The 27,908-nt window shown below is 39.9% G+C and overlaps 1 protein-coding gene across 3 annotated transcripts; it reads right to left on the minus strand.

Annotated features, from left to right (window-relative positions):
• Positions 1-2,212: 2,212 nt before the first annotated feature.
• Positions 2,213-27,408, minus strand: MDM2 (MDM2 proto-oncogene). 3 transcript variants are annotated; one of them, XM_038378609.2, is made up of 11 exons: positions 27,292-27,408; positions 26,607-26,691; positions 16,176-16,250; positions 15,596-15,729; positions 14,347-14,396; positions 12,991-13,058; positions 12,746-12,839; positions 9,930-10,087; positions 9,011-9,166; positions 7,536-7,613; positions 2,213-4,435 (listed from the first exon to the last, which is right to left on the minus strand). In XM_038378609.2, exons 2-11 carry the CDS (start codon positions 26,685-26,687, stop codon positions 3,863-3,865), a joined length of 1,467 nt encoding a protein of 488 aa, XP_038234537.1. In that variant the 5' UTR covers positions 26,688-26,691; positions 27,292-27,408; the 3' UTR covers positions 2,213-3,862. The 3 variants fall into 3 exon arrangements, with proteins under 3 accessions (XP_038234537.1, XP_038234444.1, XP_043349560.1); XM_038378516.2 differs by lacking the exon at positions 27,292-27,408 and adding an exon at positions 26,855-27,072; XM_043493625.1 differs by lacking the exons at positions 26,607-26,691; positions 27,292-27,408 and adding an exon at positions 26,436-26,580.
• Between the last annotated feature and the right edge of the window lie 500 nt (positions 27,409-27,908).

Here is a 27,908-nt window from a genome sequence, read left to right on the forward strand (position 1 = left end):
AGGAGAGTTAAAACCCTTAGTAGCAACAGTATTTACTGCCTCTTTCTGAACATATGACTTTACATTAATGTTTCCAACAGGTCCCAGATCACTTTCCTCTTTGGTTCTGATCTCCTGCATCCAACACAGAAGTTGTCTGCAAGTTTTATCACAGTTATATTTGTGAAGTGACACACCATAACAACAACAGGTTTCAGAGTAGCAACCGTGTTAGTTTGTATTCGCAAAAAGAAAAAATACTTGTGGCACCTTAGAGACTAACAAATCTGAGCATAAGCTTTCGTGAGCTACAGCTCACTTCATCGGATGCATCTGATGATGTTCAAATAAATTTGTTAGTCTCTAAGGTGCCACAAGTACTCCTTTTATTTTTATCATAATAATAAATGGCCACTGTGCAAGGAGATGCTTTATAAAAAGAAGTTTTGTAGGTTTAAAAATAACCCTCAAATACAAAGAAGCATCTGCCTGAAGACGGAATGGTGTTTGTGTATTGTGACAGAAGCAGCACCACAGAAATCCTGCCACCATCGCTATAGCCTATTCCACAATTATATAGGTTACTCCATCCCTGTTGAAATGTCTGGGCCCTTCTTTCCAATACACATTGATTAGAAAAGGCTGTACATGAGAGAAAGGCAACCAAATCCTTTCGGAGAAAGGGAGCCAGGTTGCTCTCTTGTAAAAGCATTCATGGTGTTGCTCCTCAAGTGACTAAGGGCTTGTCTACATTACCCGCAGGATCAATAGGCAGCGATCAATCCAGCAGGGGTTGATTTATCACGTCTAGTCTAGATGTGATAAATCAACTGGCGAGCGCTCTCCTGTTGACTCTGGTGTCCACTGGAGCGAGAGGTGCAGGTGGAGTAGAGGGGGGACCATCAGCTATTGACTCACCGCAGCGAAAACACTGCGGTGAGATCAAAGTACGTTGACTTCAGCAATGTTATTCACGTAGCTGAAGTTGCGCAACTTAGATCAATACCCCCTCCTCACACCCTCCTTCCATGTGGGCCAGGCCTAAGAGAAGGAACAAAGCTGAAGAGACTATATGTCCAGACAGTTTTATCAGAGACTAACTTTATCCTTCCAGCTAGCGAACTGCTGAAATTTAAGAATTTGTAAGTGATCAAAATTTAAAAAGGAAAACACCACAAAAAATTGTTTTGTTCACTTATTTGCAATAGTACAATATGAATTATTTATGTCCTTAATTCAAAAAGTACTAGAAAAATGTAAAAATAAGTAAGTCTTAGTAAAATGAAACCTCACTGCAGTCCTTGGCAATTCAATCTTTTTTCAGAAGTGAGGATAGAAGAATACTTATTGTGCGGTTTAGTAAGATTTGACTGTATAATTTCTGGTTCTGTTAATTGCTCTGCAATCCGCTTTTCTATATCCCTGTCTTTAGTGTGTCTCAGGCCTGGTTTACACATACCAGTATAAACTATTACAGTTAGCAAAAAGAAAAGGAGTACTTGTGGCACCTTAGAGACTAACAAAATTTATTTGAGCATAAGCTTTTGTGAGCTATAGCTCACTTCATCAGACGCATCAATGCATCCAATGAAGTGAGCTGTAGCTCACAAAAGCTTATGCTCAAATAAATTTTTTAGTCTCCAAGGTGCCACAAGTACTCCTTTTCTTTTTGCGAATACAGACTAACACGGCTGCTACTCTGAAACCTGTCATTATTACAGTTAGGGATGTGATCTTTTACCAGAACAGCTATAGCAGTACAGCCCCTACTGCAGACACAGTTATACCCATTCCCATGAGGGAATAATTTATAACAAATAATTTATAATGCTATAAGTATTATTAGACTGGTATAGCTGTGTCCAACTTCGAGGAGATGTACCCCTTAACCATCCATTAGCATTCATGTTGCATTGCCTGTCAATACCCGGCCCAAACTGGGGAAGCTAATGATCCAACCAGCAGACCAAATTCAATGATGAATCCTGGTCTCTTGCTGCATGAGGCACTTTGCACGTATTCTAAAATGATGACTGATGTACTTAAAATCATAGAAGTTGTGTTTACACCGGGCCTCAGTATCTGAAGTCACTAAATGAACGGTGCTCCTGTTTCCACCATTCTTTATTGGTTAAACTACTTTGGAATGCTGCCCTTGAAATCAGAAAGCCCCAAAATCTGCATGTCTCTTCTCAATATTACACTCTATAAGAGAAGAAATTTTTGCATAATATTCTCGTCAAAATGATCCAAAACCTTATATTTTTATCCTCAAAATACCAGTTCAACTGAGTAACTTAACAGCATTTTTTTTAAAAAAAAAAAAATATCTATGTAAATACAAACTTTCACTGCATTCTTGGAATTCACCACAAACAAAATATTCAGCAACATGCAAAGTACAGAGATATTTCACAAGACAGAATCTGGGAGGGGTGGGGGGGATGGAGAAAAGGGCAAGTATGGTGAGATTTTTTAAAATTCATTACTGAAAAGAGTTACCAAGGAACTGGACACACTAGTTTTAAGGATATTTAATTTTACAGATTTTTCATTTTTGACCAAAAAGGTAATATCAAAATTTTGATCAACATTTTATATTAAAGTCTGATTTCAATATATAACCGGCCAATCTACCACCTCACAACTCTTCAATATTCAAAAAAACCCTTACAAAAACAGAGAATCACAGATTCAATTAAAAAAAAACTACTGAACTAAAACACCACCCTTATGCAAAATATCACTGTGCTGTTTTTGCTCTCTCTGAAGGGTTTGGTATTTTTGGTCTTATTTAAGCGAACGTAATGCTCATGAAATGTGGTACACTGACAACTCTGGACACAGGTACAGTAGAAGTATAAACTTCCCCAACACTGCTCCACTAATGTGTTTTCATAGCTAACGTGGTTTTATTTTGTTTTTTTTAAAGTCACCATGTCCATTCAGTTCTCGGCCTCCTCTGCTGGGCCAGTCAAATATGCCAAACTCTGATGTGGTTACTTATCTACTAGCAACAGGACAGACTACCAAATCATATGAAATAGGTCTCAAAATCATTTCACAGGAGTGACGTGACAAACATCTTCAGTTACTACCAATCAAAGCTGAATTCAAATCAATTACTTATCAATGGTAATCCTTTTTATAGCACCTGTAACGTATACTTGCGTTTTACTGAAATAAAATGCTAGTCTCTACCCTAATTTCATTCTTCCCTCATTCCAATTTTTGGTCTAAATTACTCTCTCTAATTCTTTACTAACTTTCACATCTTCTGGTGATCTGAAGTGGTCTCAGAAATATTTCCCCCAATTTACCTACTTTGATAAATAAATTGAATTCTCAGCAATGACCAAGTCAAAATTTTATTTTTCAAAATAGGGATTTTCCTAGGGATTTCTTAAGAAGTTCTGATTTTCCCCAATGACTTGACTAAGGAACAAATACTGGAATTTGTAGAAAGATGGGAAGGTTGAAATTATGAAATCTATTAATTCTTACTGAGCAAAAGAAAATTGATTTTCACAATAATGAAACTTGAGAACTCTCATTTCTCAAAAGCAATAAATTCACTATTTTAGAATGGATATTCTATACAGTTGAATAAGTGTCATTACTGATCTGCTTGTGATGTGTAATTCTTGTTGTGACAAATCCCCTAACATGGAAATAAGTTTCAGGAATTTGGGTATTTTAAGATCTCCCCAAATGCCTAATGAAGACATCAACTTTTCATTAAAATAAAAAAAAAAATTAACCGAAATATGTTTTTGGTTAAACATACAAAAATAGTTTCTTACTCTCTTAATTGTAAGAGTCTATGGAAATTTATATGGAAGGTCTGTTGAAGCTTTGTTGTACAGTTATGCTGAAGTTCCTTCTAACTAAAATAAGTTAGCACAATCATCTGAATTGGCTGTCTACAGACTGGACAGGGTTTATTCCGCTTTTTCAGTTTCCTTGCACAAGTAAAACACGACATAAGATGTCCTGTCTTGCCATGAACTATACAGCCATTTTTAGGTCTGCTCTGACATATGACACAGGGCTCTATGCTAGAAAGGGGTAGACTGCATTCCATACTTTCCTCTTTGTCTTCCGACTCTTTTTTCTCAGGTTCTTTGCAATCCTCTTGGCTGCTACAAAAGATATTGCTAGATGTAGATGGCTGAGAGTATTCCTCACTTTCCTGGGATTCAGAAGTTTGTGCTGTTGTATCCTCACTTTCTTCAACACTTAGTTCTTTATCTTCATTCATTTTCACTTTCTTACAGTCGGGAACATCAAAACCCTCTTCATGCTCTAGCTGTGTAGAACTTTCCAATTTTCGCTTTTCAGATTTGTCGTCATTCTTTTCATCAGGAAGCCAGTCCTCACGAAGAGCCCAGCATCTGGGGCAATGCCGCGGAAGGGGAGGGTTCATTTCATTGCATTTAGTGCATTTCCAATAATCCTTTAGTGAATTAAAAGTTAAAGTTAAATTATTTGGCATTCCTACTATTATAGGAAAAAAACTAAAGGAGATTATAATTTCTTTATGTTACTGCTAAAGTATTTACTCAATATTTGTAAACAAAATTGGTCAATCACCACATTTTAAGATGGAAAGAGCTTTAGGAAGAGGTAAGTTAAGATCAATTACACCACAATTTCTCAATCTTGTAGTGATAGCACATATAATTTTTTTTTCCCTCCTCGCAATTAAAAATTTGGGTGTAAAACTCTCTCTCAAAACGGAAGTAAACAACTATGCCAAGGAAAATACGTTACACAGGCAATGTACCAAAACTGTATACAGTTAGTACTATCATTACAGCTAGACTCAAATCTATTCTATGATATGTTTTAGCAACTGATCTTCTACTTCTCTAATATAAGCTTGCACATTGCACAGACTATCTGCATATGTATTTCCAGAAAAATAAAACTATGTTTAAAGTGAAATTATGGTTGCAAGTACTTATCAGTAATTTAGGAAAGACACATTACAGGGATGCTGTAATTATCCTAAAACCAAGCATTATAAACCCAGGATATTCTGAGTTAAAGTTAAACATAAAATAAATCCAAACATGTTAAGGTATAGAAATGCACATTTAGGGCACTCAAATAGCTTTAGGTCTGCCTTGTAATAACTCCATATACTAAACTCATTAACAGATCAAGATTCCATTTTAGGTTGTATGCAGCAGTACATCATACTGGAACCTCTCTTATGCTGCCTTCATGATCCCAAAATACTATATTTCTTTAAATAAAAGTCTCTAGCTGTTAGGTTACTGAGCCTTGAAAATGTGAACAGAGTGTAACTGATGCAATGATGTCCGTCTCCATTTGCAGAACCTGAAACAATTCCAAGGGGTATGTGACCTGATTCATTTATTTAGTGGGTGCTAACTATCACCCAATAATAATACTTCAAACTTCAACACTTAACTCATTATTCAAAGCATATACAAAAGGAGAAGGAAAATCATACTGTGAAGATCTGTAATATACTGTGAGTGACAGCTTATTCTGGTACCACCAGTCAGTGGCCTTGGGACAGTATCCCATTGTTTTCTATCTCCAGTCAAGGAAAAGCCTAGCAGACCGCAGAGGAGCATCTGGGTTCCTCCAAAAAGCCAGTGAAGCATATGAGCCTCACTGAATGGAGCCTGATATCCAGGAGGATGTGTGAACCTATTTTGAGCATCTGCACAATCTACTGAGAGCGCCATATCATGTGGAAGAATTTATTCTGTGTACAGAACTTGAGAAGTATCACTTCCATTCCCCCCTCCCTCAATCTAACCTGTTTGTGATTAAGCCATTTTTGTGTTTGTTGTCCCAGGTCAGATTAACCTAATTTTCCTACCCACTCCCAATGGTATTAGGAAATGTTTAGGATTAATGATAATTTTCTGCCATTATTTTTCTTAACTGAAAGTTTACACCTGCAAGAAGAGAATCTGATACATACAATCTTCTTTGGAGAAACTCACAAAAAATTGCCCTGTTTCAAAATGGCTGCCATTATCCATTGTTCTTAATGTAAATGAGATCATAGGTCAATATCATCGTTACAAATGGCTATAGCCTCCCATTGTTCCCAAGGAGATGCCAACCTGCCTTTAGCAGACAGACCCTATGAGGTCATAAGGCAGAGAATAATATTTGATTGTACTGAGAACAATTAGCTCTTCTCAAAAATTACCAACTGGGGGAAGCCTGTGGCTTCAGTACTACTGAAAACAACTGAAGGTGGCAGCTATTTTAAAAGAGCACTTTTTTCTGAAATTCTCTGAAGTAGAGCATTATTCTCCAGTCTCTGCTGAAGGAAAAACTTCCAATTATGAATACTGCGAAAAAATGATCATTAATCCTAAATTTTTTTTTCAAATGTAGTCTACGCTCAAGATTTCAATGAGTTTAAACTATATGAAACATTTGAAATGTGTGCATTATTCAAGAGCCTTCCCCAAAAAAACCTCAGTTTGACTAACACTGGATGCTCAATTCCTTAAAAGACATATTTTAAAATTCATTTTCACTCCTAAAGGTATTTAACAAATTTATATAAATTCCATTCTCGGAGTGTTGTAATTTTGGGGAGTGGCAAACTTAACCTTAACTATGGAGCTGCAACTGGCAACACCATAATTAAAATGCTTGTTTTGGATGCCTTTTTCTACTCAGACATGAACTGTGAATGAAGAGCAATAATAAATAAAGGTATATCACCTATTTAAATCTAGACAAAGTAACTTTAAAAATATTCTGTTTGACATTTAAAAAAACAAAAAAAAGCTCCTTATATTCCCAGAGGTATCATTACAGCTGACTCCACAGTACCAGCATGATTAAGGCAGCTCAGCCCATGACATGATCTGGATGACTAATTCTCCTATGCTACTCTGTGTTCATAATGGCAATTTAAAGAAATGTTCCATGCTTTAGTATTTAGTTTTAAAGACATGTCAAATTCTGAATTCAGATATTCTGACAAGCCAGTGTGCTGAAATTTAAAAAACTTTACAGTACACAAAAAAAAAAAAAAAAATACAGAAACTGATCTTTTCAATCTTCTAGACAATTTAAAAACAGTTCCTTTATCCTTAGTGAATTTTCAATACACAATTTTTTGCTATTTTCTTTATTTCACTCAGATTGGACACTGAAATTAAAAGTGGCCAATTTTGTTTTCTTGTAGACAAAAACAATACTAGCTTTTTGGTTTCCAAAAAAATTAAAAAAAATTTTTTTTTTTAAATCCTTCCTTTGTGTTTTAAACAAAAAGTTAGGTCTAGGCTCTAAACTGTGTGCCTCTTACTCTGAGTGAGCCAGTAAAATTTGAAATGCCTGTATCCACAACTTTAAAACGGCAGAGAGAAAGATTGATTTATAGGTCAGTAACTGAAAGACCTCAAACTATCATTTTACTTTTAATGTAAGAAAAAGTCTGATTTTATTTTTAAAATCACTTCAGTATCCACGGAATTCATACATGTTCCCAGTCCTGGCCTTTCATTTCACAAGACTTGTGATTTTGTATGAACCAAGGATCTACTCACAGCTAGTGAAATTTCAGGATCTTCATCGAATGAATCAGCATCACTCTCTTCAGTCTGATAGATCGTCACCTGATATACCTGATGGAAGAAAATATATTTTAACTTCCTTTTACTTGGTTTTTAATTTTAAAATATTTTATTAAAAAACAACCCTGAACAAGTAGTAAAGCACACTTGACAGAATATTTTTTTTTAAACTTTTTATCAGATAGAAAATAGTACTTGCTAAAGTTCTAGATGATGTGGCTATATACTACACGCATTTTCTTGGTGTACCGAATTAAGAGGGGAGCACTACTACTTACGGATACAGACACTGTAATCAACTACCAGCTCTAAAAACTTTTGTTCTCATTTGGGAACATCTTGGAAGATTTACAATATAGACAGACAACAGTGGGCCTCCCTCAGATGGATAATGTCAATTGTGAACAAAAGCTTTAGCAATACAAATATTTCACTAGTCAACACAATAAATGAAAGATACTAATTCTAATACACTGCACCATAGAGCTCACTATTTGTAATTTTTAAGGCTACCTATGCGGTCTCTTAATAATATAAGACAGGAGTGGCCAAACTGTGGCTCGTGAGACACATGCAGTTCTTTTACTGTTGAAGTGTGGCTCATGGAGCCCCCCACACTCCCATCATTCTCCACCTACCAGACTTGCGGAGGGGAGCTTGGGACCTCTGACTTGCAGCAGGGTGGTGGGGTAGGGGTTTCTGCCTAGCGGTGGGGTGTGGAGGCTCTGAGTTTCAGCCCCACAGGGCATGCTTGCCAGGGTTAGGGGCTTCAGCAGGAGCGGGGTTGAAACCCCAAGCCCCGGCAGGCACCTCCCGCAGGACTGAAGCTCCGAGCCCCAACAAGTGTGCCTTGGCTCTGAAGATTGTCGTATGCAGCTCTGAGGGTCAGTAAGTTTGGCGACCCCTGATATAAGATCTTAAATAGTTTCTAAAAATGTATTCTAAAAATACTTCTATTCACTTTTAGACTTTATGCAGATAAATATCCTATTTAATATGTTTTGCCTTTCAAAAATTATGAGGTTTTCTTCCAGTGAAGTTCTACATACATATTCCAAGCTAAAGCCTTTATCCTGCAAGAAACCATGCATAAGTGGACTCTTGACCCTGCACTGAACCTCAGTGACTTCAACAGCCAGCCAGTGAATTTTACTGGATGAAGTTCTATGGCCTATGTTATGGAGGAAGTCAGATTAAATTATTGTAATGATCCCTTCAGGCCCTATAAATGACCCCAATGGAGCTCTGCCTACAGGGAGCTTCTTGCAGAATCATGATTAAATTTGTACAAAGAAAACTCGGTATAAAGAATGGCAGTACATATTTGCCATACAGTACATACAGTCATGAAAGACTACTATGGAAATGTTTCATATTGGATTCCAACAAAATGCTTCTGCTATAACATTTCAGATTTATCGGGGGCGGGGGGGGGGGAATATACATGCCTCATCATCTTCATCTGTGAGCTCTTGTCCTTCTTCATTATGGCTATAATCTTCTGAATAAATGGACTCAACTTCAAACTCAACACTGAACTGGTCTGAAACAGAACTCTGGTCAAACCAATCAGAGTTTTCGCTTAATGAACTGGCATGAAGATCCTGAATAAAAAGGGGAAGGGTGAATATATTTAACTTCATTAATCCATTCTTATGACTCATACTGCTACATGTGTATTTAAACATAACAGTAAAGAGAAACACTGTTTAAATGGCTGCGGGCCAGAGATAAAATAGTCATGTCTTAGCCAAATACCTCATACCACTCAAGATGTTGGGATTTCTCCTGCAGTTGCACCATTTAGAAATATATTATTGGACTAATAAAACCTTTAAAAATTATTTTTAAATGAATGAAAAAAATATTGGAACTGGCTCCAAAACTAGTATGTTGAAATACAACACAAGCGAAGTTTGAACTTACATTTGCTAACATTTAAAATATACCGAAAAACAGATGATCGTGTGTGTGAATTTAACAAAATATTTCACTTCTGTGTACTGAAATTTTATAATACTTACAGCACTTTTATCAAATCTCAAAATGCTTTAACAAAGGTGTGTAAATATTAACCCACATTTTACAGATGGGAAACTGAGAAGTGTAAATAACTTACTCTAATCACAAAACACGCTCTTGCTGGGAATACAGATATTCGTACACAATTCAGAGGCACCACTTTTCATAATGAAGATTTAAGAAAATTCCATTCTTAAGTTTTGTGATCCAAGCCACATAAAATACAACACTCAGGTTCTCTGACATCACTAGAAGCATTATTTATTTCAAATATTAAGGTGATAATCAAGATGCATGTCTGGGAAATTTGAGAACTCAACATAATTAAAAAGACATCTTGCTTACAGGACTTGCAGAGTCTACTGAGTCGCTGCTGTTGCTTCCTTCGCAGCATAGCCCACTTACAACACACCAAGAAAGGCTTTCATCAAATGTGAGCGAAATGCTGTCTGACTTATGCCGTTTTCTTCTTTCACTATGTTGTTCATCTGAAGAATTTTCTTCTGTGTCAGAGAGAAAAAGTTTATTAATCCAAAGGCACGTTACATGCTTTTTAGTAGATGTTTAAACTGGATTTTACTTATTCAGAACTTTAATATTAAAATTATTCAGTGTTTTTCAATGGAAAATTAAATAAAGGCACCTGACCTATTTTAAAAAGGCAATAAAACACATTCTTGCCATATTCCTAAAAGAAAATGGTGTAAAATGGGCAAAAGATTGACATTTCAGAGGCTGTTTTTCACGGACCGCCCCTATAAATGGTAAGTTCTCCAGGCAGTAGATACTATGATTAAGGAATCATAAGAACAAACTCCTGGCCACCTCCGGACATCAGGGATTTTATTTTAGTATAGCATGCAACAGTATATTTATTGGTATCAGAATTTCTATTATAACCTCCATTTGTGGCGGGTATAAAAGTCCACACTAAAAATTCCTTCAGGGCTAAAACATGATGTTCAAGGTATCGACTGTGGAAACATTGTTTTAAGCTGAAGAACTCAAAAACACTGCTTTTTGGATGTTTCAGACGTTTTGAACTCTGATAGCTTGAGGGAGGGAGTACGGAGACAGCATTTTGGGGATAAATGTATCAAAATTCAACTCCACTGACATTAAGAAAAGGCATTATAAACGAACTTGACGAAGACTTAATAAGCAGCTGCAAAGTCAGTGTGTAATAAATGCAGTGGAGTGAAATTCCCTACCAGGACTGGCAAATTGGTTCAATGACCATTCAACAGAGCCTGCTGCCGCCTACAGGTGCCTTTCACTCTACTGCCCAATACTTTCTTTGCACTGTAAAAAAAGTTTGAAAAATCCACCCCAGGGCCTCTAAGCCTGGCATCTTTAGTTTTTTTTTTTTAAAAAAACAAAAACAAAAAAAACACAAGAACAAAACACTTGTACATACTTTGTGACTCCTCTTACTTTCCCTTGATGCTTCTTGGCTCAGTCCCTCTCTTTTCTTTTTTTCGCCCTGAGAGCCCCAACCTTCAAACTTAGATGCCCCCAGGCCCAACCGTTGCTCCTGTCCATCGTTGTCCTCATTAAGTTGTCATCTCTCCATGAGGCACTGATAACATGCCAACACACGGTTTCTAAACATTTACAGTGAAATAGTAGCGGCTCCAAAGGAGCCGCTATCATCCCAATGTAACGAGCATAGTGGTTTAAGGGGAAGATTTCCTACAAATTAAAAAAACAGTGTACATAAAAACACTATATTAAAAGAATTTTAAGGTTGTAATAAACTGACAAACGGATGCAAAAACAGAGTTAATGATTAAGCTTGCAATAAGCAGGCACAACAGAACACCTGATTACTCTGGGTTGTGTGTAAGTATTACAAGTTATAATCCTTAACTGTGAATTTTCATCCTTTCACCAGTTTGAGTTACAACATTAAAGAGTTCTTTTAATGTAGTGTGACTGGCTTATAAATGCAGTACAGTTTGATGATAGGCTAGGATGACTGCTGCCTAAATACTACAAAGTCAAGCATATCAGAAATACTTTACATAGATCAAACAACTGAACAAAATATTACTGAACACAGGAAAACAAAATAAATATTGCATGCTATGATTTTATGTGAAAGGTTATTGTTACTCAATTTATCACAACCATCAAGAATCACCAGAAAAATGATAAAATGCAAGTTGGTGTGGAAATTACCAGTGCGTATTACATATAATTGAAAATTATGAAGTGTCACTACCAAGAGGTTGAAAGTTTAACAAAAAAACCCAAAAAACCCCACCCACTCAAAAATACACTAATTACAGCTACTAAATATCAGAAACAACCCCTCAGATTTTAAAGAATGCATTAACCAATAAATATTAAGTTGCCACGTAAAGGGGAGAGGTAGAGAAGAGAATCAGAGGGCCAATCAGAGGTATTTAGGTGATTAAATACTTTTGAAAATCTGGACCAAGATAACTGGATAAAATAGAGCCTTTCATCCCATGTCACTGGCTTAAATCCAATACAAGTAGGTTACAAACAGCAACCAAACGTTATAATCTGGTGGCTGTCTGAAGAGTTACTTGACATCAGTTTGATAGTCTCAGTGCAGTGTGTGAAAAGACGTCCACATCACAAAGAAAACACCACTGATACCCTTGTTGGTGACATCAGTTTAAAGGCAGAGGATTGAAAAGTCATGGAAACTGAGTTACCCTATCACCCTATCGGTAGTCCTTGCAGATTAGGACTGCACATTGCTGGTGAGGTTATTGTATATATTATATGTATTATCATAGCACCTAGTCATGGACCAGAGCCCCATTGTGCTAGGACAGTGGTTTTCACTATGTCAAAGATTCCCAAAGGGATCCATACCTGCAGTCGAAATTTTTTAGGGGTCCATAAATGGAAAAAGAAAGATTGAAAACCGCTGTGCCAGGAGACATACAAACATGTGGGGAAGTCTGTATTGCCATTACCCACATTGTATCTATTCTATGGATAAGCAGAGAAGCTCATTCTCCAGGGCTGTCAATCTGATACCTTTCACAATGGCTAAAAATATGAAAATGTGGACTCCCTCACAAAAGATGACATGAGCCAGTGACATACAAGTTTGCTCTAGGCGTACATACTCTTGAAAAGTATAAAATATTGAAAATCCTGCATTATAAATGTGCACATACCAGATTCACTGAGCATCCTTCTAGAAGAGGTAGTTGGTCTAGCAGTCAAATTTGGGGATGTCTGTTTTTCGTCAACTAACTCTTGCATGGATTCCTGTTTAACAAAAATACTAAGTAAGCATAGTAGTAATGTGGATAGGATGGAATTAATCTTTCAACTGCATCCAAATCTCAATGGTAAAGCAACTGAAGTTGTGAAACTTGAAAGAGTGTATATGTTAGAATGTATCAAGTAGTTAGATCACCTTTAGAACATTGCCTTTTTCAAGTTGGCGCCTGGTCTCATTCTCAGACGCATTTGCTTCCATAGACTCTGAAAAAGAAAAATACATAATGCAATGCATCAGAAAGGAAATATCTGCAGGCTCAAGGGACTGCAGTGAAAGTTGTAAAAATATACTGCAAATACTTTGTACATATTGTTTTAAATCTTAATTCAGAGTATACTTAAGAGTATGAAGTGATTCTGTAAATGTTAAGAAAGGTTCAAGGTTTTCTTTGTAACATTACATACACAATTATAAGAAAAAAGAAATGCAACTGTGTTTTGGGATTTTTCACAGATGAAAGAAATACACTTTTTAGCTAGATATCAACAGGATGATTCTACACTATTTACAAGGGGACACATACAAGATCCACTGGTTTACAAAAGAAAATATCAAGCTCTGCAAGAGATGTTTACAGTCACTAATATACTACTAAGACACAGAAATAATTGTTCTAACTACATTGTGAGAACGGATCCTGAACTACACAATGCAACTAGTTATTTTCATGACAAAAGGTATCCATTTAGAACAAAGTTTAGTAAGCACATATCCTCTTTATTTGATTAGATTAGATTTTATCTTTGAGATCTTCTCTACTTCTATCCTTCCACTCTGCTGTTCTGGCCAAGATTTTCAAAAATAGGAGCCTAACATTAAGTCCTAAAGTCCATATTTAGGCAGATGCCTGATTTAAGTGTTGAGTACCCACTGAAGCCAATGGGAGATGTCAGGTGCTCCATACATTGGAAAATCAAGCAGATTACACATGTATAAACATAGATTTAACAGCCTTTAAAAAAAAAATCACCCCATATTTAACTTTCATTTCACTCATTTCTTAAATTTAAGTTACATCACAGCTGCATTATCCATCCTTCTCTTGCAGATGTGAATAAATTTAATTAGACCATAGTCTATTTTATGAAATTATATACGGATTTATTAAACTCATAAGAACAAAGCATATAGATTTTTTTCCTGCTACTTTTATTGTTTATCATGTAAACTATTACAAGAGAAATGTTAACTCAAATTAAACATGGTAGTTAAGGATGAACCAATTTTCAAATCTTTTGTTTTTAAAATATATTTCTTAGTGTGAGTTGAGTATGTAAAGTTCACAAGACCCATAACCTTAAACAATTTATTTGTAAAAGATGCAATTCACCTCCAACAGTGCTACAAAAAAGTGACAATAATTACATCATCTATCAATGACTGAAGTTAACTGAATATTGCCTACAAAGTAAGTTAATACAGGTTTAGGACTTTTGCATTAATAAAGACCACTTTCTCCCCCACAAAAAAGGCCTTTTAACACTAACTTACCTTGTTCACTAACTGCTATCAAGTTTCTGGAAATCATTGAGTATACTTTCCTTGAAGGGGGGAGACAAAACAGACATTTCATACATTTAAAAATGATAAATTAGAAGTTCCTATTTACTGTGGTAAATTTAGCCAAACTAGGAGAGAGAAAGACCAAGCTGAAAACACTGATTATTTTGTAGTGTCATGATTAGAGCTGGATGAAAAAGAGTTAAGTGCATTTTATGAAAAATTCAAAAAATGAAAATGCTTCTGTTTTGCTCAAAACTTTTCACAGCATTTTTGGATGTTTTCATTTTATTTTGGTGGGGAAACTACCAGCATCACTTTGAGTTTGCTTTTTTAAGCTTTCCACTCTTCTTTCACCACCCCATTGTAAAAAGGGAAAATAGTATAAAAAGTGGAAGTGTTTTCCCCCACCAAAACAAACTTTAAATGCTTTTTTCTAAAAAGTTGGAAAAAATTCCATTTTGAAATTCTCAAAAAATGAAAAATTTCAACAAGATCAGGAATTTTCCTCTTAAAGTTTCAATTTTGTCAAAAAGCCATTTCTCACTTAATGAGCAGTTGGACCATCTCTAGTCATGATTCAAAGCATTTTTAACGGAACTTGTACAGTATTATTTCAGGGTTTAATCCAGAGAAAAATATCTTCAACTTTTAGTGCAGTGGCAAGACCCAGGTCACGCACACTGGCTTTGCAGCAATATAATCTATTTCAAAAGAAAGTCTAGCCTGCTGCAAAGGGAAATCTTCAATCACTGTCATCTGCACTGATGAGTGGTGTAGCTGCCTGGAGAAAAACAAAAGAGCGTATTCCTCTTCTCTGCAACCTGCTTTACTGGACTTGGTCTCCCATGCACAAGGAGTTCATAATGGGAAGGGGACACACTTAAGTACTTGTGTAATGTCTAAATTACGTTGCTGTTACCTCCAGGGGTAAAGAGGAGAATCTCTCTTCAAAGTAGACAAACGCCCATAAGGTCACTGAACTTCAGAAGTTTGTGTTGCTTCTGAGGTCTGGCAATTATAGATATAAATGCGGGCTGAATCAGGCCTCCCTCTAAAAACCTAGACACTTGGCCAGTGGGCATACAATTATGACAATTCCATCTGTCAAGACTTATGCAAATAAAATATACAATAAATTGCAAACCAACATATACATTCAGTGTGTTACATACATTTCATACTGATCTCTCTCTCTCTCTCTCTCTCTCTCTCTCTCTCAAAGAACATGAAATGTTACCTGTGTTCTTTTACAGAAAAGCTTGGTACCCCAAATAGATCTCCAAGAAGATCATCTGCACAATGGACAATATGCTGCTGTTTTTCATCATATAATTGTTTAGACATAATATATTGGCCAAGATAGAATATTACCTACAATGCAAGACAAATATAGCTATACTAAATATATTTATAACTTTAAAGTATAAAACCAATATAAAATAACCTATTTCAATCCCCCTAAAGAGTCTATTCTCCTTTCAATTATCACCTGCAACTCCATATTAATATTAACAGTTATAAATAAACACTACTTTACATAGCAGTTTTCATCTGTAGTTCTCAAAGCTATATACTCCATTTTACAGACAAGAGAAACTGTGGTACAGATGTTAAGTGACTCGATCGAGGTCATAAAGCAAGACTGTGGCAGAGCCAGGAACAGAACCATCTCCCAGCTTCCAAGCCGATGCCCTATCCAGTAAACCACATTATTTTTCTTTCATTATGGGATAACTAATAAGTATGGTAAACTTGTAAGTGTGACACTTATATTTATTGCTATCCATCATTGTTAATGAGAAGTTCTGATAATTTACCTCCTTCATTGTAAAAGTGTCTTTTTGGGCACCAGCAAATTTTAACAACTTCAACAATAGTGGCTTCGGTTTAACCTGAAAGGAAAAAAAAAGCAAACAACATTTTATTTTTATAGTGCATGTCATCCCCAAAGAGTCCAAAGCTCCATAGATTACTTTTGTATTACTCCCACAAAAACTATGTTAAAAGAGTGTTATTTACATTGAAAAGTCAAGCACCTCAAAGTTAGGACATGGCAGATTTTTGCTTCCCTGTGCAACCTTAATATTGTCATTCCCACCCGGTGCATTTACTGTTCACATCAAATGAAACGGGTTCTGTGAAAAATCCGTGCATCATCACATAATTAAAGACGGTTCCAAAATACATATGTACATGGAAGCTAAAGTAAGGTTGCACAGGCAACGACAGTCTTTGCAACCTAAATAAGATTCATTTACATACTTACGTAATTTCCTAGGTTTTTCTTTTTCAGAAAAAAAGAAAAAACAAATCCTATTACACGCAACTATAACAACCCTCCCTCCCCCAAATCATACAGCTCCACTTGGGTGTGAACCCTGAACTTTCAGCAATGTAGCACAGACTGCTCTCTCTTGAGCTAGAAGACTTACTACATTAGCAGGTAAGTAGAAGGCTGTTATCTGAAGGGGGGACCCAGCCTAGCTCTCTCGCACGACCAGGAGCTGTGGCAGCTCCTACCCCATATGGTGCCCTCAAAGTTAATTATATGGCTCATCAGAGCTATTTGCTGGGTTTGGGCATAAGTCCCTGTGTCTCTCTCCCCACATCATCTTGTGCTACAGCAGCAGCATGAACCTGGTCCTAACACGTTCATGTTTAGTTATTTCAGCATCGAGACAAAATATTTCTGAAGAACAGGTGAGATAAGGGAATTGGCTTTTTTCAACAATGCATCTCTCAGTAAAACCTGACCTGAATGCCATGGGAAAAAATAGACAGGTCTTCGACCCAAGGACTTTCCTTCTGCCATATTTCAAAAGGTTTGATGCAAACTATGAAGAGCTTTCTAAAAAAAAAAAAGGGCCACAAGAATTTTTATACGGAAAGCGTTAGGCAACCTAATTACTGGCTCAACCCAACACCACAAACATATCACTGAAATGCAACAGATGGATATATAACAAAAAAGGAACAAACTCCATCAAATCAAGTGTAAGAGTATAATGAGGGAGCCCAAAAAAGAATTTGAAGAGCAACTAGTAAAGACAAAAACTAACAGCAAATTTTTTTAAAGCAAATCAGAAGCAGGAAGTCTGCCAAAGAATCATAGATACTAAGGTCAGAAGGGACCATTCTGATCATCTAGTCCAACCTCCTGCACAACGCAGGCCACAGAATCTCACCCACCCACTCTTAGGAAAAACCTCACCTATGTCTGAGGTGCTGAAGTCCTCAAACCGTGGTTTAAAGACTTCAAGGAGCAGAGAATCCTCCAGCAAGTGACCCGTGCCCCATATTACAGAGGAAAGCGAAAAACCTCCAGGGCCTCTTCCAATCTGCCCTGGAGGAAAATTCCTTCCCGACCCCAAATATGGCGATCAGCTAAACCCTGAGCATATGGACAAGATTCACCAGCCAGATACTACAGAAAATTCTTTCCTGGGTAACTCAGATCCCAACCATCTAATATCCCATCTCAGAGGATTAGGCCTATTTACCCTGAATATTTAAAGATCAATTAATTACCAAAATCCCATTATCCCATCATACCATCTCCTCCATAAAATTATCAAGTAGAATCTTAAAACCAGATAGATCTTTTGCCCCACTGCTTCCCTTGGAAGGCTATTCCAAAACTTCACTCCTCTGATGGTTAGAAACCTTCACCTAATTTCAAGTCTAAACTTCCTGATGGCCAGTTTATACCCATTTGTTCTTGTGTCCACATTGGTGCTGAGCTGAAATAATTTCTCTCCCTCTCCTGTATTTATCCCTCTGATATATTTAGAGAGAGCAATCATATCTCCCCTTAACCTTCTTTTAGTTAGGCTAAACAAGCCAAGCTCTTTAAGTCTCCTTTCATAAGACAAGGTTTCCATTCCTCGGATCATCCTAGTAGCCCTTCTCTGTACCTGCTCCAGTTTGAATTCATCTTTTTTGAACATGGGAGACCAGAACTGCAAACAGTATTCCAGGTGAGGTCTCACTAGTGCCTTGTATAACGGTACTAAAACTTCCTTATCCCTACTGGAAATACCTCTCCTGATGCATCCCAAAACCGCATTAGCTTTTTTCACAGCCATATCATATTGGCAGCTCATAGACATCCTATGATCAACCAATACTCCAGGGTCCTTCTCCTCTTCTGTTACTTCTAATTGATGCGTCCCCAGCTTATAACTAATATTCTTGTTATTAATCCCTAAATGCATAACCTTACACTTCTCACTATTAAATTTCATCCTATTACTATTACTCCAGTTTACAAGGTCATCCAGATCCTCCTGTATAATATCCCGATCCTTCTCTGAATTGGCAATACCTCCCAGCTTTGCATCATCTGCAAACTTTATTAGCACACTACCACTTTTTGTGCCAAGGTCAGTAATACAAAGATTAAATAAGATTGGTTCCAAAACTGATTCCTGAGGAACTCCACTGGTAACCTCCCTCCCGCCTGACAGTTCGCCTTTCAGTAGGACCCGTTGTAGTCTCCCCTTTAACCAATTCCTTATCCACCTTTTGATGTTCATATTGATCCCCATCTTTTCCAATGTAACTAATAATTCCCCATGTGGCACGGTATCAAACGCCTTACTGAAATCTAGGTCAATTAGATCCACTGCGTTTCCTTTGTCTAAAAAAATCTGTTCTTTCTCAAAGGAGATCAGGTTGGTTTGGCACGATCTTCCTTTTGTAAAACCATGTTGTATTTTGTCCCATTTACCACTGACTTCATGGTCCTTAACTAATTTCTCCTTCAAAATTTTTTCCAGGACCTTGCATACTACAGATGTCAAACTAACTGGCCTGTAGTTACCCGGATCACTTTTTTTTCCCCTTTCTTAAAAATAGGAACTATATTAGCAATTCTCCAATCATTCGGTACTACTCCTGAGTTTACAGATTCATTAAAAATTCTTGCTAATGGGCTTGCAATTTCAGGTGCCAATTCCTTTAATATTCTTGGATGAAGATTATCTGGGCCGCCCAATTTAGTCCCATTAAGCTGTTTCAGTTTCGCTTCTACCTCAGATATGGTAATATCTACCTCCATATCCTCATTCCCATTTGTCATGCTACCATTATCCCTAAGATCCTCTTTAGCCCTATTAAAGACTGAGGCAAAGTATTTGTTTAGATATTGGGCCACGCCTAGATTATCTTTAACCTTCACTCCATCCTCAGTGTTAAGCGGCCCCACTTCTTCTTTCTTAGTTTTCTTCTTATTTATATGGCTATAGAACCTTTTACTATTGGTTTTAATTCCCTTTGCAAGGTCCAACTCTACTCGACTTTTAGCCTGTCTCACTTTATCCCTACATGTTCTGACCTCAATTAGGTAGCTTTCCTTGCTGATCCCTCCCATCTTCCACTCCCTGTATGCTTTCTGCTTCTTCTTAATCACCTCTCTGAGATGCTTGCTCATCCAGCTTGGTCTACAACTCCTGCCTATGAATTTTTTCCCCTTTCTTGGGATACAGGCTTCCGATAGCTTCTGCAGCTTTGATTTAAAATAATCCCAGGCCTCCTCTACCTTTAGATCCATAAATGCTTCAGTCCAATCCACTTCCCTAACTAATTTCCTTAATTTCTGAAAGCCAGCCCTTCTGAAATCAAAAACCCTAGTTGCAGATTTTTTTTTTTGTTAATCCTTCCGTTCAGTTTGAACTGAATTAGCTCATGATCACTTAAACCAAGATTATCCCATACAACCATTTCTTCTATGAGGTCCTCACTACTCACCAAAACCAAATCTAAAATGGCATCCCCTCTAGTCGGTTCAGCAACTACTTGATGAAAGAATCCATCAGCTATCGCATCTAGGAAAATCTGAGCCCTATTATTATTACTAGCACTGGTCCTCCAGTCTATATCTGGGAAGTTAAAGTAAGTCTCCAATGATCACACAGTTTCCATTAGTATTTACTTTATTAAAAACATAAAAAGGGCTCTATCCATATCCAAAATTAGATCCCGGCGGTCTACAGCACATGCAAGCACTATCGTAGAAGAGGCTCTAACTAGTTATCTTCCCCAATGTAATTTTTGCCCAGACAGACTCTGTCTTATCCATTGCATCGCTTCTTATTTCTTTACATTCTACCTCTTCATTGATATACAATGCTACTCCACCCCCTTTACCTTTGTTTCTGTCTTTCCTAAACAGCACATACCCTTCAATACCTGTAGTCCAGTCATGACTACTATTCCACCATGTTTCTGTTATCCCTATAATACCTGGTTTCCACTTCCTGCACCAGTAGTTCTAGTTCCTTCATTTTGTTACCTAGGCTCCTCGCATTGGTGTACAAACATCTTAATTTTTTGCTGTTTGGCCTCGCTCACATTTTGTACCCTATTAGGCACAGTCATTCTACAGCCAGTATAACCTATTAGACTAGTATCCACACCGCCCTCGCTCCTTATAAACATTCTCCTATCCACGGCTGTATCCTTTCTTACTTTGTCTTCTTCCCTCTGAATGCTAAAATCTGGTGTGGAGATTACCTGGACATCTCCCAACCATCTCCCCCAAATTCCTAGTTTAAAGCTCTCTTTATCAGTTGTGCCAGCCTCCATCGTAGAAGTCTATTTCCTTCCCTACTTAGATGAAGTTCATCCCGAGAGAACTGTCCTCTGTCCACAAATGCCTCCCAGTGGCCATACATCCCAAAGTCCTCCTTATAGTACCACTGCCTAAGCCATCTGTTGACAGTCATAATCTTGTCACACCTTTGTTGCCCTTCTCTAGGAACAGGCAGAATCCCACTAAAGATCACCTGAGCCTCCATTTCCTTAAGCATCTTCCCCAGCCTAGCATAGTCTCCCTTAATACTTTCCAGCGAGAATCTAGCCGTATCATTTGTTCCCACATGAAGGATAATTACGGGATTCTCTCCCGCTCCCTTTAGGATCCTTTTCAACCTCAGGTCTATATCCCGTATCTTAGCACCTGGAAGACAGCACACCCTTCTATTCTCTGGATCAGCTCTAGTTACAGGCCTGTCTATTCTTCTCAATAAAGAGTCCCCGATCACATAGACCTGCCTTTTCCACGGTGCTATTCTCCAGTCTCTCCCCTGTTCCCTCTGGCTGCAAGTTCTTTCCATTCCTATTTTCCCTTATAATCCTCTTCAACCCATCCTATATCCTCCTGGGGCTCATATTTGGTGTAATCTCCCTTGACTCTTCCCCTTTTCCTATAGGACTAGCTTCTCTTCTCTTCTTCCTTGCCCTTCCACCTTCAGCAACTACCTGCTGAGCCCCTTCTTCATTTTCCAACTCTGCAAACCTGTTCCTAAGCTCTATTTCTCCTTCACTAGCCCGTCTTTTCCTCTGCCTGGTTCTTTTAGTCACATGCTTCCACTGACCAATTTCCTCACCCAGTCTCCCCTCAAAATTCCCCAGCCTTGCTTCCATCTGCATGTCTGAGCTTTTCCACTTAAGATACCTCATGTCTTTGCTCCATCATCTGCTCAAATCCCTTCCTAAACTCAACCAGACTTTCCATCTGCATCTCCAAACCTCGGATCTTTTCCTCCGTCAGCTCTATCAGACTGCATTTCATGTAGAAAAAACTCTTACCAGGTCCCCCCTCCAGGATCATGTACATACCACAGCTTCCACATCCAGTCATCCTCATTGTGTCTTCTACTACATGAGTCACTCCCTCTGCTGCCTCGGTATCTGTCATAGCCTTCCCACCTAAATCCTGTTAATCTGGGCAACACAAGCCACACCAAAAGACCACCCTCCACAGCAAAAACAACCCCCAAACACACACCACAATAAAAACTCCCACTCAAACTCCCCTGTTTACAGCTCTGTTTGCTGGTTCCTGTGCCACTGCCTGACTGGCTGGCTACCTTTATAGGACCCCTAGTCAGAAAAGCCCCGCCCCCTAATCAGGGCTCAGCTTCTCTCCCAGCACAAAGCCCCAACGCACACAAATACTACAAATACCTTCTCCTCCAACAGAACTCCCCCTCAAACTCCCGTGTTTACAGCTCTGTTTGCTAGCTCCTGTGCCATTGCAGCTCAATCAGCAAATTTTTTAAAGCACATCAGAAGCAGGAAGTCTGCCAAAGAATCAGTGGGGCCACTAGAGATTGAGGTGCTAAAGGAGCACTCAATGAAGACAAGGCCACTGTATCGGTCTTCACTGCAGAGGATATGGGGGAGATTCTCATCCCTCAGATTTGTTACCTAAAAAGAATGGCTGAGGAACCATCCCAGATTGAGGTTTCAATAAAGGTGGTTTTGGAACCACCTTTAAAAAAAAAAAAAAAAAAACACGCCCTCGAGGCATTGCTGAAAATTACAGGCTGGTAAGCCTAACATCAGTACCAGGCAAACTGGCTGAAACTGTGTGTCTGATAATTGTGTTCTTTACTATAGATCAAGGGTAGTCTATTTTTTGTCAAGGTCCAAATATCTTGGTCAAGGTATAGGCAAAGTCCAGACTCCAGAGAAAATAATAAAATACGGTACAGTAACAATAATTCTAAGTAAATAAGATTTTGGGGTCCATTCAAAAGTGTCTGGCAGTTCGGATTTGGCCCGTGGTCCGCCTATTGAGTACCCCTGCTATATATGAACACAATGCGTTGGGAAATAGTCAACATGACTTTTGTAAAGGGAAATCATGCAGAATCCAATCTAGTAAAATTTGAAGGTGTCAACAAATATGTGGACAAAGGTGATCCAGTAGATAAAGACCTTCTGAAAGTCCAGGTATAGCAAGGTCTCTCACCAAAAGACTCTTTAGCAAACTGAACAGTCATGGGATAAGAAGGAAGGTCCTCTCGTAGATCAGTATTAAAACATAGGAAACAAAAGGGTAGAAATAAGTGGTCAGTTTTCAAAATGGAAAGAGATAAATAGCAGGGTCCCTCAAGGATCTGTACGGGGAGCAGTGCTGTTCAATATATTCACAAATGACCTAGAAAAAGGCATAAACAGTGAGTGGCAAAGTCTGTAAACAATATAAAAATACTCAAGATTGTTAAGTCCAAAGCTGACTGTGAAGAGTTACAAATGTATCTCAAAACTGGGTGACTGGGCAACAAAATGACAGATGAAATCCAATCATAGAATTGTGGGACTGAAAGGGACCTCAAGAGGTCTTCTAGTCTAGTCTCCTGCACTCATGGCAGGAATAATTATTATTTAGACCATTCCTGACAGGTGTTTGTCTAACCTGCTCTTAAAAATCTCCAATGATGGAGACTGCACAACCTCCTTACTAATTTTATTCCAATGCTTAACTATCCTGACAGGAATTTTTTCCTAATGTCCAACCTAACCCACCCTTGCCACAATTTAAGCCCATTGCTTCTTGTTCTATCCTCAGAGAGTAAGGAGAATAATTTTTCTCCCTCCTTCTTGTAACAACCTTTTATGTACTTGAAAACTGATGTCCCCTTCTCAGTCTTCTCTTCTCCAGACTAAACAAACCCATGTTTTTCAAGCTTCCCTCAGAGGTCATGTTTTTTAGACCTTTAATCATTTTTGCTGCTCTTCGCTGGACTTTCTCCAATTTGTCCACATCTTTTCTGAAATGTGGCATCCAGAACAACACACAACACTCCAGCTGAGGCCTAATCAGCACAGAGTAGAGCAGAAGAATTCCTTCTCGTGTTTTGCTTACCACACTTCTGGCTAATACATCCCAGAATGTTTGCTTTTTTTTTTGCCATAGTGTTACACTATTGACTCATATTTAGCTTGTGATAAACGTAATGCTGATAAATGCAAAGTAATGCACACTGGAAAAAGTAATTCCAACCATACATACTAAATGATGGAGTCTAAATTAGTTGTTACCACTCAAGAAAGATCTTGGAGTCATTCCAGATAGTTCTCTGAAAATATCCACTCAATGTGCAGCTGCCGTCAAAAAAGCTAGCAGTATGTTAGGAACCATTAGGAAAGGGGTAAATAATAAGACGGTATAAAACAGCTTCCATATGAGGAGAGATTAAATAGACTGAGACTGTTCATCTTAGAAAAGAGATGACTTCAAGAGAATATGACAGAGGACTATAAAATCATGAATGGTGTGGAGAAAGTGAATAAGGAAGTATTATTTACCCCTTCACATAACAAAACTAGGGATCACCCAATGAAATTAGTAGGCAGCAGGTTTAAAACAAACACAAGGATGTACTTCTTCACACAATGCACAGTCAACCTGTGGAACTTGGTGCCAGAGGATGTTAAGAAGGTCCAATGTGTAAGTGGTTCAAAAAAGTATTAGAGAAGTTAATTAATGGCCATTAGCCAAGATGATCAGGGATGCAACCCCATGCTGCAGGTGTCCCTAAACTTTGACTGCCAGAAGCTGGGACTGGACAACAGGGGACGGATGGATCACTCTAATTGCCCTGTATCATTCATTCCCTCTGAAGCATTCGGCATCAGCTATTGTCAGAAGACAGGATTCTGGGCTAGGTGGACCATTGGTCTGACCCAGTATGGCCATTCATATGTTTTTACAACAGATTCATAAAGGGAATGAACATCTCACTGAAATAGAGAGAATGTACCATAAGTAGACAGAACTTAGGGCTAGTCTACACTGGCAGTGCTTTAACATGGCTTATGTAGTTGCGGCAGAGTGCTGGGAAAGAGCTCTTCCAATGCTTTTTAAAAAAAAAAAAAAAAAAAAACCACACCTCATGAGGGGTGTAGCTCCCAGTGCTGGTGCACTGTCTATACTGGAGCTTCTCAATGCTGAAACTTACTGTGCTCAGGGGGCTGTTTTTTCACCCCCCGGAGCAAGAAAGTTGCAGCGTTGTAAATTGCCAGTGTATTATTTAAGCTCTTAATTATTTAAGATCTGATCCTGCAACTGGATAGGTGTGGCAGGAAGCTTGTGCCCACAAGGAGTCCTGCTGACTCTATACAAACACAAGGGTCCACCCAGACGTTGTAGATCTGATTGCAGATCAAGGCCTTACAATCACTCCCTTGATTTCCATGACAAAACCTCTAACTTTTAAGGTATTTTGATTTTAAATAAATCACTGTATTTTTCTATCCTAAGCTACATGGTATTCTTTCATGAACATCTGGCTTTTTTTCATGTTTTCCTACCATTCTAGCCTTTTAAACTACTTTACTTTTCTAACAAAAGTAAATTCACTTGGAAGAGCATGCCATAACTTTTTAAATAACTTAAGTCACATCTGATGTGAAAGAAACCATAGGATAGTGACTAACACCATTGCTGCAGCTCTGGTACAGCACTCAGACAGAAGCGTGACACACTTAATGAATCACCATACCCCATGGCTTTTCATTATAAGGTCTATGTCTCTTACCCTATTTGCTTTTAAGTTCTGATGCAGCACAAGATGGTATTCTGACATATTGAAAACCTACAGTTAAATGAAAACAAAGAGGAGTCCTTATGGCACTTTAGAAACTAACAAATGTATCTGGCCAAATAAATTTGTTAGTCTCTAAGGTGCCACAAGGATGACTCATTGTTTTTGCTGATACACACTAACACAACTTTCAGAGTAGCAGAGTAGCAGCCGTGTTAGTCTGTATTCGCAAAAAGAAAAGGAGGACTTGTGGCACCTTAGAGACTAACATTTATTTGAGCATAAGCTTTCGTGAGCTACAGTTCACTTCATCGGATGCATTCAGTGGAAAATACAGTGGGGAGATTTATACACATAAAGAACATGAAACAACGGGTAAACAATGTCTGAAACCTGTCACCATACAGTTAAATGGAATCCGTTAAATTCAGATTCTCAGAAACAATACAAACACCACGTAGTGCTAGAAGAGAGACCTTTCCCAACGCTCTAAGTGGATTCTGTCAAGATTTCCACGGTAAATGCTATTTTTATGGTTTTTATATTCTGAACGGACCTAGTAACCTGTTTGGGGCTCAAACTTGGCATTAAAATCAAACACCTGTTAAGAACATTTCTTTGCGAACACATTTAAATGCAACAAAAATCCCAGAAACATGAAGTTGAGGTAGCGGTGTCATCCTTCACGCCCAACCGTGAAAGCTGATTTACTCCACAGCTGTGCAATGAAAGAGAACCCACCTTCACTTCCCTGGCTTTAATCCAATATTAACATCTATTTCCCAACGCTGATGTAGGAGCACTCAGCATCCACACCCTGGACACCTGTCTACCAACAGGTCCATTGGCACCAAGCCCCGCAGCCAGCAGGAAAACCTCGGTGTCTGAGAGCCAGGGGCCAAGGCTACTCACCAGCGCCTCTTGCTCGGCGTAGGGAATGGAAGAGGCGCCGAGGCGGTCCTCCGACCCAGCTGACATCTTGGTGTTGCACATTTGCCTGAAACGAAAGCAGCCGGTGTTAGCAGCTTGCCCGGCAGCGGGCGAAGCGGGGAGTCCGCACGGAGGAGCAGAGCGGGGATAACGCGAAGCAGCGACACGAGCCCGGGCCGCTCTACCCACTCCGTGCCGTGCCGTGCCGTGCCGGGCGGCCCCGGCCTCACCTGGGCGCTCCTGGCGGGCGCACACGCGGCTGAGCTGAAGCGCTGCCCTGGCATGAAGCGGCGGGGCCGGGCCGCCTTTAAATAGCGTCGCCAGACGAAGGCAAGTCGGGGCTTAGCTCTTCCGCGGGCCGCGGCCCGGCATGTCTGAGCATAACCCGGGCTGCCGCTGCTGAGTCACTGGGGGCAGGCCGCGCGCCGCTGATGACTCACCCAACGCGGGGGCAGCCGCCCTGGCCCGGCCCCTCGCCTCAGCCCCCGGCCCCGGCCCCGCCCCCGCCTGCTCTTCGTTCCCGGGCAGGCCCCGCGCGGCCTCCCTCCGCAGCTCTGCGGAGCCTGCCCACCAGGAGGAGGCGCGGCGCGGCGCGGCGCGGCGCCCGGCCTACCCCGCCCGAGCCCCTCCCTCCGCCAGCCAGGCCCAGCGCCCCGTCCCCACGCACCGCCCGCCGCTGGGGAGGGGGAGGTGCCGCTACCCCCCGCGAACGGCCGCGGCCAGGCCCGCTCCGAGCTCCGCCATTTCCCCGACGCTCCGCGACACAGCGCCCAGGGGCCGGCGCTTTCCTCGCGGCGCACCCGGCAGGTGGGCGGGCGCCCCCTCGCGGCTAACAGAGCCTGCCCGGCCGAGCTGCATCCGGGGCCCTGGCCTGGGCCTCGCGGCGCGGCGCGTCGCACGCAAGCGGCCGGGGGGGAGGGGCCGCTGCTTCGCCCGCGCCGATCGCCGACCCCCGCCAAGGCGCTGCCTCCGCCCGCCCTCCCCGGCTGACAGACCGGCCGAGGGGACCCGCCGCCGCCCCCTCCCCCGAGCTGCAGGACTGAGCCCCGGCCTGACCCGACCCTTTTCACGCACCCCGGGAGCTGCATTTCTCCACCGTCCGCACGGCCCCGGCCTGCTGCCCCGCGATCCCTTGCCCCAATTCCCGGGCCGCGCAGCGGGGCCGTTGTCTCCCCGGCCAGCCGCGCCCAAGCCAGGTGTCCACACCGGCCAGCAAACCGGGAGCAGGGTGCCAAACGCCGCGGCTGTTTGCGGTGCCCAGCCTGGAGCGCTGAACGGCGCATG

The sequence above is a fragment of the Dermochelys coriacea genome, chromosome 1 (assembly GCF_009764565.3).
Source record: "Dermochelys coriacea isolate rDerCor1 chromosome 1, rDerCor1.pri.v4, whole genome shotgun sequence".
NCBI lineage: Eukaryota > Metazoa > Chordata > Testudines > Dermochelyidae > Dermochelys > Dermochelys coriacea.